Raw genomic sequence first — 12,366 nt, 5'->3', positions numbered from 1 at the left:
AGCCGAAACTGCTGGCTTTGCCAATGCTTGTTTTTAACAGGACTTCAGTGAAAGATACGTATAGGGCTTATAAATCGAGCGGCTGAAGGCAGACTTGGTAAGACATTTACAAGACACCAGTAGTGGATTTACAACGCCAGTTAAGTCATTAACTCTCAGAAGACTGCTTTGAAAAAACCCTGGCATGCACTTCGAGTGCAAAGTTTGAGGGTAAGGCTTGAATAAAGTGGGCTTAAAGAGTTCCCATGAGGAGGTGTTTGGCCCAAGGAGGGGCAAGAACTGGGTGGGAATGGCCAGAGGGATTCGCATGGCCATGGCCAGTTAATGGGAGGGCACATAACCAAACAACACCTATAGACTTTGTCCCTGCTGATATGTCCCTCCTCTGTGTCCCTCCTCATATTCCATTCCTCCCTATCTGTACCCTAATGCAATTGTTTCGGCGCATAGGTTTCACAAGCGACACCTAATAGCCCAAACTAAACAAATGTAAACTCAGTTCCAACATACCTCTCCATGGCCATGCCTCGACCATATATATATACTCGGCACATGCAAGACTGAATGGGCTGCCGGTAATGGCAAGAAAATCATTAAAGTACTTTACACTGATTCACAAACCCATGGGTGCTATAGCTACCACTGATCTAAAAGATAGTATCAGGCCCTAAAATGCTGGGCACAATTTCTGTTCCCCAAGAGAAAGGTTTTCGGCCTTTCATTCGGTTCAATTCTGAAATGCACTGCCAAGCGTTTGCCACCACCACAGAAACTGCTGTTCCTCAGCCGGATCTTACGTGATGTTAACACGCGTATGCACTGTGGCAAATCACCACCAAAGTAGTCTAAGAAAGAGTCCGAGGCTTGTGTGGAGGTGGGTGTATTGTGCTCCTTATCCTGGTCACCAGAGTGCAGCCTGTGGATGAAAGAAAAGGAGAAGGGGCTTCTGGGTTGGATGCATGTTGATCTGGCTGAAACCAGACAAACTCCCGAAAAGTCATTCTGGGACAAGAGGGGGCAAGCCAAGAATAGACTGTGATGGGAGAATGTGGACAGATGCATACAGGGACGTCGAGGGGGTGTGTCGGCCCTTATGTACAGTGAAATCCTGGTTCACGAATCCGTCCATGTTTTAAGGTCAGAAGTCAAAACAAGGCTGTTATATGCCGAGTTTTGTCTAGTAGTGATCAAACCGAAATTGTTTTGGCACTAATTTATTTGCATTTATAAAGCGCACAAAGCGGCCTTGGTGCATCGTGGCGTTGTTACAAGAAGGCTTGCTTAGTTGCATGAAATAACGCCTGTCTGTGGTTCTAGAGTACAGTGAACCTGATGACAGTACATGGTTACAAGGACATTAGCATGGTGGGTAGCGTTACAATCTGGACCTCCTGTCTGTGGTTCTGGGTGACAGTGAACCTGATACATGACAGTAATATGGTTACATTGACATTTACATAGTGGGCACAGTTACATTGTAACTAATGAAGTGAGTATAGCTAACCGATTGTGGGCAGTCATTAATTTGCTAGATTAACGCTTTAGCTGAAAACCTCCTCTCTTTTTCAACATAGAGGAAAACCTAGTCAGACTGGCCACAATTTATGCTAGGTAGAGTAAATGTTTGTCACCCCTTCAACGTGCTACCAAACAGACAAGTAGGCATTATGGTGATCAAAGTAAACGTTTTGGTCAGCAAAACATGGCAATAAAAGCATGTCAATTGTGCATATGTGCTATAAACTACAAACTATAATGATCTGAGTATAACAATTGGTTGAAGGCAGCACTGGCTTTGGTGATTTCAGCTGAGGGGAGGGGGGATACAACTCTTCTGGGCCACTGCACAGAGAAACACAGGGCCTCAATACAAGTATACCGGTCCGGGAATAGCGGTGCTGGTCGCTCCGTACCGGCACTTTTTTCCGGTCCGGCATACTCTGAGTTGCGATACCGCTGACACCGTCACAGCATGTGACCTACTGTATCCGGCACACTGTGACCACAAACTGCGACAAGACGTGTCGGCTGTGCCTGAGACACCGGTATGGTGTTAGTGTGTTCCCCTTTCCAAGCTCCATGCAGACGAAAACACTGGCATGGACATGCCGGTAGCAAAGTGAATTCTGCCCTGGAAACATAGGCATTGTGGACCAGGCATTAAGTAGAGTCAGGTGTGCAGAAACAGCACACAGGTGCCCAAAATCAGCCAAGGTGGCCACAATGAGCACTGCCAAAGCAAAGAAGAACCACTCCCACACATCACATCCCTTGCAACACTACCATGCTAGCAGTAGCAGTACTGGAGCTGGAGGCCATGCATGCAGGCCTACTACTTGAGGAGGCAGGGAGGCAGAGTATGCGGCAGAGGCACTTGAAGAGAAGGAGGGCCATCATGTCCCTGCAAAGCAACAATGGCCAGCAGGGTGCAGCCCACAGGCAGCCACCTATACCATGCATAAGGGCCACATCATTCTACCTGAGCCAAAGCCAGATCCACACCCTGTACCGGCTAGACATGGAGACCATCACGTCCATAGTGGAACTGATCCATGATGACCTGGTCAGCCTCCTACAGATCCGTACACCCATCCCCTCCTTGCTCAAGGTCGTGTCTGTACTACTCTTCCTAGCCACGGGCCCCCACCAACACACTGTGGGTGAACTGCATCGCAACCCTGTTTATTGTGTGCTCTGTTTCAGGTAATTGATGCGCTCCTGCGTCACGTTGGAGATCACATCGGCCTACCCAGAACAGCTGACCAGGTCAATGCCACAAAAATTGCTTTTCATGCCCTTGCAGGCATGCCCAATGTGATAGCTGCATTGGAGCTGGTGGCCATGCCTGCCGTTGAGGCAGTGTACCGGAAGAGAAAACTCTACCCCTCTGTGATGCCCACCACCTCATCATCCACTGCTGTGCCAGATTCCCCGGTTCAACCCACGACTCCATGGTGCTGCAGAACTCCACGCTGCCAGGGTACATGGCACATAACAGCAGAGAGCGTACCTGGCTGCTGGGTGAGTGTATCTACCAAAGCATGTGTATTGTTGAATGGGGGGGCAGAAAACACCATAGCGTACCTGGCTGTTGGATGAGTGTATCTACCAAAGCATGTGCACTGTTCAATGGGGGCATGTACAACACCTATCAGCAGTGCATGTGTACAATGAAATGTGCAACACAGTAAAAGCATGCCTGAGTACAAGGCCTTGACCGGCATGTCTCAATTTACCAAACTGATCATGTTCATGTGCATGCATAACAACATCAGATCTATACAGCAACATCAAAAGCACTGCATGTACCAGAATGGATCACACCAATGTCCCAAAACCGAGCACAACCCGAATCAGCACAACCCACACCACCTGATGCACAGACTGATAACCCTTATGCATAAGAACACCCCGCCTCCATACCACTAGTGTCCCGCACACCAAGTAGCCAGGTCCCCTGCTTGTTTGAAGTGCACATACACATATGCATGTGACGTGAAGCACAACATTTTAGCCACACATATCTATGATTGTGTGACATGTCCATCATAGGAATATTGAATATAAACACAATAAGAACACACACCAGTCTCATTTGTGTGTGTTGTAGTGAAAGGGTCAGAGATCATGGTGGGTGTGACTGGGCGATGTCAAAGCGACAGCACACCACATACCCACCACACAAGGCATATTGGCTTGTTGCCCATCATTAGGCTGTCACCGCCTTCCCCATCCATCCAATTCCTTATATGGCATCTCTCTTTGAATATGTCCACATCCATCCTTTTTGCATAATCATTGACGCTGTTCAACCACTCCCATGCAGCACGCCATGTACATCAGAATGCAAGTATGCCTTCAGGCATGTACTGATTACAAATAATATTTAAAATCTAATCTCAAGGCAGATTAACGTCCTTACCTGTGTCAGCCATGCTTATGCAGTCTGCGGCCCCCGGCATGATCTGCCGTGTTGGGCACACTGGCTGTGTCAGGCCGAAGACTGTTTTGCAGGCCGGTAACAATTGCCACCCAGTGATGGCACCCACACACTTATAACCCGGCCAAGCCACAATTGCATTTAGCACTTGTCATTACATTGACATTGATGACTGCAGACATATATCCCTAAAATCACCCAGATCCTATGCAAAATGGTCCATACAATGCATAAACATCCATTCATACTGACAATGGGCATTTTAACTTGCCAAACTATGACATATGCTACGTCACCAGCAATTAGCATGTGTAATTTTGCATTGTTTAGTGAGCACTATACAGACTGTACCAACCATGACCATATCCGTACTCATTGTACAATAGAGCAGACATTTGGCCTGTTAAAGGCAAGGTTCCGCTGCCTGAGTAGTTCGGCGGGCAATCTTATGTACAGCCCTGTGAAGGTGGGAAAGATAGTCCTGGCCTGTGCCATGTTGCACAACATGTGTATCAGGCGCAACATCCCACTGCCCCCGACATGGACATGCACCCATCAGAGGCAGAGGAGGATGAGAGAGATGATGAACTGCCATTTGCACATCGCCATGATGGCATGGATGGCCGTGTTGCACGCGAGGAACTGATTTACTGCTATTTCTGATCACTTCACACACACACATGGCACAGGCCAGCTAGCGCACTGGGCACTGCCCAGTAAATACATCACTCACTTACACTTAAAAAGCAATGTCCAGTCATGATTTCTATGCAACACCAACTGTAATGTGTACAATGAAAATGTTTACAAATGAAGAAAAACTATAACTGGCAATACTATCCCTCCCCACACCACCTCCCCAACTATCCCTCTCGCTCCTCCTCCCCAACTATCCCCCCCAACTGTCCCTCCCCACGGCCCCTCCCCAACTGTCTCTACGCAACTACGGTCATGTTCTGCAAGGATGACTTGCACAAGTCACAGACAAGGCGCATGTGTGTCCTGGGCCTATTTATGTCCCCTTTTCGTGTCAGGCATGCTGCTGTGTGCCGCTCTGGACAGCTTCATTGAACGCCGCCTTGGGCTTCTCTGCACGGAACTGTTCCTCCCTTCTCTTTGGACTCCCCTCCTCTCATTTCTCCCCGCTCAAATCAATCTACCACTCTGCCATCCGCTCCCTCTGCCTTCTCCCACCTCTCGATTCCATCTCCTCTTCTCTCTCCTCTTTAGGTTGGCTCCCATTTCACTCCCATCTCAAATTCAAGTTCCTCTGTCTTGTCTTCAAATCCCTCTATGGTCCTGCCGTCCCCCTATCTCTCCTCCCTTTTAACTTTCTATACCCCTTCTCGTTCTCTTCGTTCTGCTAATCTTGTCCTACTCTCTCCTTCTCCACCTCCCTGTGACCCCTCCCGCTTCCAATCTTTCCAACTCCTTGCCCCCTTCCACTGGAACCGCCTCCCCCTTCACATCTGCTCTTCCCCCTCCTTCCCTTCCTTTCGCTCTTCTCTCAAATCTTACCTCTTTCACTCACCTCCCTAGCACCCTTTGTTTCTTCTCGTCCTTCTCCCTCACCTTCATTCCTCACCTCCTACCACTGCTCTTCCCATCCCTTTCTACCTCCTCCTCCCCACCCCCTGCTCTCATATAATCCCACTCTTCCCTCTCCTCTTCCTCATTCACTCTTACATTCCTTCTTCTCCCGCTCCTACCCCCACTAACTCCTTCCTTCCCTTGCTCACCCTGCCCTCCCTACTCCCTCCTCACCTATGCAATGTTGTGAATTGTTCTTTAAACTGTTTTCTTATTATGATTCAATTACCATTTTATGCTTGTTGTATTTTTGCCTGTTCTTATGTAAAGCACTTTGGATTTAAGGGCTATATAACTTCAATAAATACAAATACAAATACAAACTAGAGGGTGTTGTACTGATGGATGGTGCATGGGGGAGTTCTGTGGGCCGTCAGTCTAGGAAGACCTGGAGGATCATAGCCATTGTCTCAGCTATTGATGACATTACACTGTTCCCTCCTGCACCCTCCTGAACATCTGTACTATGGCTCGTGTACAACAGCCAAGTGCACGGGCATTGCAATGCCCACTAGCCCGGACGCTCTGACGCATCAGCTGCGCCTCCTGGTGGTGCTGCTGCATCAGGGCTGTCAAGGCATCCTGGCGTTGTTCCATGCGGCTGAGTCTGCCATCAAATTCCCTCACATTGGGGAGGGGTGGGCATTGTGGGCTAATTGGGTCCATGGCGCTGGATAGCAAAGGCTCATCAGTGCTGTGGTCAGTGGTCTCCCCATGTACACTTCACCGTCATCTGCTATGTCCTCTACACTGGACACATATGCATGTGCATGTGGCTGCGGTGGTGGTGGTACTGCTGCTGCTGGGGCTGCCTGGGTGGGTGCAGCTTGTGAGACCGGTGGTGGCTCAATGGCTCGAGCGTGTGCGACTGGTGGTGGCTTAATGGCTTGAGCTTGTGTGACCAGTGGTGGCTCAATGGCTGGAGCTTGTGCAGCCAGTTGTGGCTCAATGGCTGGAGCTTGTGCAACTGTTGGTGGCTCGACGGGTGCAGCTGGGGTGGCAGTGGCAGTTGCGCCTGTTGAGGCTGTGGAGTCCTGAGTGGAGGTGGTGGTGGGCCATTGGGTCTGGTGGCGTCAACGGCCAGTGCCCCTTGATGTGCTCGGATGGGCCTCTTCAATGTCAGATGATTTTCCTGAGGGAGTCAGAAAGGCAGGTTGTCAGTGAACAGTGTGGATTGTTGAGGCAGAGATTCATGCATTATCTTGTTTGTGTCTGTGCCATGGGGGGGACATGGCATGGTGCACACATGCTTGTGTCATGCATACTGTGCGGGTGGATGTGTGATGTCCGTACATGGTAGGGTGGTGTGCCAGAGATACTGTTGTGATGTACTGACAATTACTGGGTACTTTGTTAGGGGTGTGGCCTTCACGCTGTCGGATGTTGGGTTGGGCAGGGGTGTGCCATGGATGAGGTCGCCATGTGCCTGCTGCCTGTAGCACTTACAGGGATAGGTGGCCATTTCTGCTCGTGGGTCAGGCTGGCTGGGATGAGGGAGTCACATGTTTCCTTTGTGTGTGACGCTGGTCATTTGTGGGTGGAGAAGGGGCTTAGCGCTGATGTGACTTTGTGCCAGGGGAAGCACAGCGGCATACGGGCTTTAAGCAATGGCGGGCGGATGTGTGTCTGACTGGAAGCAGAAGTCTGTTCTGTTGGCAGTAAAGGGTGCCTGTGCTGTGTTCTAGGTGTATTAGTGGTTTGAGTGATGTTTTTGGGGAGGGTGTATGTTGGTGGTGGTGTGTGCACCCAGGTTGCTGGTCTCTTGGGGTGGCCTGCAGGGCTTTATTGGTGTTGTGGACCATGCACTTGACATTCATGTCATATGTTGCTACAGAAGGGGGTGCATGGTGGACACAGAGGTTGACATTACGTTGGGGTTACGTGTACTCACCAGCCTCTTGAGGTGTCCTGGCTCTGGCCACCGCAGCACTGACCACTTCGATTGCCTTGAGGCATATTGGGAAAGCACTCCTGCCACCTGTGGCATGCTCCGTCTGCACTGGGCTGACAGGAGGGTGCACACCCTCAAGCGCAGGTCATCCCACCTCTTGTGGCAGTCTCGAACTGTGCGGGGGCTTGTGCCGACTGCAGAGCCTTTCTGGGCAACCTCCTCCCAGATGCTCTTCTTGTGCAGCTGGGCCTGCCTGCGCTGGTCATTTGCGAAGAGCTCTGCAGCATGCTGGACTATTACATGTTAAGCTCCACCTTACTGAAGCGTGGCTTGAGCCTCCAGGCCTCACAGACTCTTGATAACATGGTAAAGGTGGAGTTTCTGTGGTCAGGAGTGGTGGATGTCGCCTGTGCTTTCAGGATTGCAATGGATTGTGTTTTAGTAATGGCCACCGGCCGATTTCCTGTTCCGGCAATCGCTGTGTTTCCGGTCACGGTATTTGCGGGACCGCTTTTACCGGTGCCGGTGGCTCCGGGACCGTGTTGCCGGATTTGGAATCACCGGCCCAAGGACGACGGTGTTGTGATCTTTGCGGGGGGTTTGATAATGTTTCCGGCATGCCAGTACTGCCCTTTCCGGCATGCCGGAAAGTGCGTGTACGCCAACACATAATCAGCTGGCGATTTCGGCATCACGAGTTGCTGGACACAGTGACACCGGCATGCTGGAAAATCAGATTTCCTACTGGCAGACTGGTAATGAGGCCCACAGTCAGAGTGTCCACAGCTACCTCAGGTGATGTAGATGCACCTGCCCCACATAATTTTTCTTTAAAAAATGTCATGTGGGTATGGTTACAATACCAAAACTACAAAGTGGTCATAATTAGCATAGCTGCTACACACATTGCACAGGAAGTACATTGGATACATGTTGGTAACTGTTACACGCATGTTTGTTGCTATATATATTGTTGTCGAGGGATGCAGACGTACAATGGTGCTTAAAGTATAAACACGGTTATGAACAGTACCTATGCCTTCTAACTTATCTACACACTCAAAGGGAACGCAGCGCTTGGATAACCTACAAGTTCCCATAGTGCAATGACAGTGGATGCTGATGACAGTGGTGATAGTCCACTGTAATTGGTGTCTCTGCTGTATAGTCTCGAGTGCTGTTGAAGACTGTGAGGCTTGACTGGCCTCTGTGCTGTGGCAGCCCTGCCTGTGCGCAGCCGCTGGTGAGGTTGAGCCCCCCCCTTGGCGCACCCACTGTCATTTCCATCGCTAGTCTCCACCCTCTAAACAACTTCAGCTTCTCCTTTTCCTAGTCACTGATGATAACTAATCTCCTTCTCCATTGCGACCTTTACCACTGACCTTCGTATCTCCAGCTAACTCATGGCCACTCATCACTAGATGGCGTCACTGTTTTATGCTCAAGTCATCTAAGGTCAAAGTCATCTACCTCCATCCTCAATATGCTCCCCCTCTCACTTTCCCATTTCCCTATCCTCCGACTATCTCACACTATCCCCGAAAGTTGGCAACATTGTGGTTCTCATTGACAGCGATCTGAACCTACTCCATTACCTACTCTGCTTCAGGTTCCAATATTTTCCAACATGAACAAAATCTGCTGCCTTCCAATATACCAATCAAGAAAATCTCTTATTTCAACCCTTCTAATATACCACTCAAGAAAAACCTATTTCAACCCTTTACCGTATTAGCCTTCTTTTCGATCTGCCTCATTAGTTCTTCACACCCCTCTCCAAAATTGGAAATCCCACCACTTTTACTGTTTAAACTCCCCCCCAACACCACCTTTGCTCCTCCCGTGCCACTGCTTCTTAATTTCAAAACTAACCATGGGCTTACCCCTTTACCTAGGCAGCCCTTATCACCTGCTATGCCCCTACTAGCACCCAGTGCATAATTTGTAATAAAAAAAGTACCAGGGCCCTAATATTTTCTGCCACTACAGTGACACTTCGGTTGGGCAGTTCCCAGCCTCTGCTGCCAGCACCCATAGCGGCTCCCCACAGTGTGGACATATTTGGGGTTACACTATAGCTCACAACTGCTCTTTGTGGTTGATGGATGCACTATCACCACTTCATAATTAAAGTGAGTCTGAGACAATAAGTGCCGGGGCTAGAAAATGAGTGCCTGGGATGAGCCCTGGCAAACACCCCCACAAATTAAGCACTGCTTGCATCTTCTGCTCCAGCACCGACCCTTTCTCTCCCTTTCCTGCATCCCCACACAGCCTCCTTCTTCTGCACGCTTTGACGTCCTCCACTGGAACGTCCCTCGAGCGATCCAATATACTATTACCAGCCCCTCATTCAAATCAGCCCTGAAACGTCATCTACTTTCCCGGCATTGTCGAACCACTGCATCCCAGTCTACAAGACCTCTCTGTGGAGCTCCTCTCCCGACCCGAAAACACCGTGCCTTTAAATAGGATTGTAAAATCTGACTGCTGCAATTACGGCACATAACACATGTTAACTGTCTTTACTGTCCCCACTCAATGTTCCCATTAAGTTACCCATCAGCATTTGGACCTCCTCATCCACGCTGTCTCACTATATATCCTCTTGTAAAGCAACCTGACCAGGGGTGGCTCCAGCCACTCCTGTTTCTGTTCCCAGTACTACCCCTGTTCCTCAATAAATGCAAATGTCCCAAGCACAATGAAAGCAGCTGCTTCCTGACAAACCGCTCCACGAGGATCATGTCACCCCCGATAGGATTTCCCTTCATTGGCTAAGAGTAGAGGAACGTATAAAGTTTAAGGCTCTTTCTTTGGTCCACAAGTGCCTCTATGGTAAAGCACCAGAGTATTTGAAAAACAGCCTAGTCCTCTACACACCCAGGAGAAGACTACGATCGGAAGGAAAGTGCCTCATGGTCGTACCCAATTTCAAGCTGAAATCAGGGTTGGGTAGATCTTTTCTGGTACTGGCACCTAAATTGTGGAACAGCCTTCCCGATTCACTGAGGTCAGAAGCAAACCACCTTGTATTTAGGAAACGGATGAAGACACTCCTCTTCAGATAAGATCTCTAACGCTAGTGGCTGTCAGGTCTTCCATGCCAACTGTTTCGCGTCTCTTTATGCCTGCTTTCTTCTCTTCTATGTTGTAATGTTCAAGCGCCCTGATGCCCTCGGGCTACCGGCGCTTTATAAAAATATATACATACATACATATATATACAGGACACATCCGCCAGGCATATAAACCTTGTCTGAGAAAGGAGGTCAGAGAGTTTGCGTATTTTACGCACGCTGAACTGCGGCGAACAGTGTCCTCGGCAAGGCCATACCATACCATTGGCGAATGAGGGTTATGCAAATACCGCTAACATACAGTAGCATAGATGTGCAGGTACATTTAGCTGCAGCATAAACCTCATGTTGGTACACACAGCCTGAATGGAGGAGGGGGGCAGTTTCTGGTGTCCAGTTGAGAATTTCTGTAAATGCTGCAGAATTATACTGAAATGATGAGCATTTTGCATGGCGTTCGTGTTTCACATCAACTGATGACAGATGAAACTCGTGTCTTTTCAGGAGAAGCGCCGATGTTTTTAGGTCAGAGTTAAAAAGACGCACTCTTGGTTACCCCTGGAGAAAGACCATTGGATTCACAAAGAAGTTACCAGGAGTAACTCTGTTTTACTTGTTACCTACTCCTGGGCAGAGGAGATTAAGTCAGAGTTACTCCTGGTAACTAAATTGTAAATAGATTCGTCTCTCTGCAGGAGTAACTCAGGGTGACACCAGGTCACTTCTTTATGAATAGAACAGTCTCTCACCAAAGAGTAACTCAGAGTGACACCTGTTGACTTCTTTGTAATAAGAACAGTTTGCCTCCTGGAGTTATTCTGGGTGACACCTGGTCACTTCTTTGTAAATAGAACAGTCTCTCCACAGAAGTAACTCAGAGTGACACCTTTTCACTTCTTTGTAAATAGAACCGTCTCTCCACAGAAGTAACTCAGAGTGACACCTGTTGACTTCTTTGTAAAAAGAACAGTCTGCCTCCAGGAGTAACTCGGAGTGACACCTGGTGACTTCTTAGAAAATAGGAGTAACTCAGGAGTATTCAAGGTGACAACTGGTCACTTCTATGTAAATGGAATAGTCTCTTCAGGATTAACTCGGAGTGACACCTGGTGACTTATTCGTAAATACAACAGTCTCTCTCAAGTATTAACCCAGGGTACACCTGGTAACTTCTTTGTTAATAGAATAGTCTCACTCCAGGAGTAACTCAGGGTGAAACCAGGTCACTTCTTTGTTAATAGAATAGTCTCACTCCAGGAGTAACTCAGGGTGAAACCAGGTAACCTCTTTGTATATATGAGTAACTCAGGGTAACCCCATGACACACTCAGCACCCGTTTTCACATTGCCCACCTCTTTTCTTAATCCGAGGAAAGAAAGAGTGACATATGTGCAAACATGTTGAGCATTGTACCGTATTGCTACTTGATTGACATGTTTCCATTCTTTTCCCAAACCACTGGAAATCTCTCCCGCCATTACTTACGCTCTGGAGATTGTGCATCTAGCAAACCGCAGCACAGCAGCAAAACAAGAAGGAGACCCCCGCTGACACGCGCCATTCCGAGGCTACTTGTGTTCACCTGCATCCCAGAGGCTCAAGTGAGCTGCTCGGCACTTCCTGGTTTATTATATGGCTGTGAACAAAGATCAGGGCTTTAGAGCGCGGTTTATAGCACGAGCCGCTGGCAGACGATTACTGATTAACCTGTAATAATAATAAGTGTGGGCCATTTCCCTTGAACATTGCAAAACAGCCAACGTGTCAAATCTGGCACATCTTTTCTCAATGACAACGTCTGCATTACCCCTCCATCCGTCTACCTCATCACAGTCTTAATCTACGACGCTGTCTGCATTACCCC

General features: G+C 48.7%; 1 protein-coding gene across 1 annotated transcript in view; it reads right to left on the bottom strand.

The window, feature by feature from the left end:
• The window catches only part of LOC138481063 (uncharacterized), a 344,599-nt gene extending 332,484 nt beyond the window's left edge, over positions 1 to 12,115 (bottom strand). Inside the window, exon 1 of the mRNA XM_069612931.1 lies at positions 11,988 to 12,115. Coding sequence (XP_069469032.1) covers positions 11,988 to 12,090 — 103 coding nt within the window. The 5' untranslated portion in view covers positions 12,091 to 12,115. The remainder of the gene's footprint in view (positions 1 to 11,987) is intronic.
• Between the last annotated feature and the right edge of the window lie 251 nt (positions 12,116 to 12,366).

The sequence above is a fragment of the Ambystoma mexicanum genome, chromosome 5p, assembly GCF_040938575.1.
Source record: "Ambystoma mexicanum isolate Mex_15411 chromosome 5p, UKY_AmexF1_1, whole genome shotgun sequence".
NCBI classification, from domain to species: domain Eukaryota; kingdom Metazoa; phylum Chordata; class Amphibia; order Caudata; family Ambystomatidae; genus Ambystoma; species Ambystoma mexicanum.
This window is presented reverse-complemented; position numbering and strand designations above follow the sequence as displayed.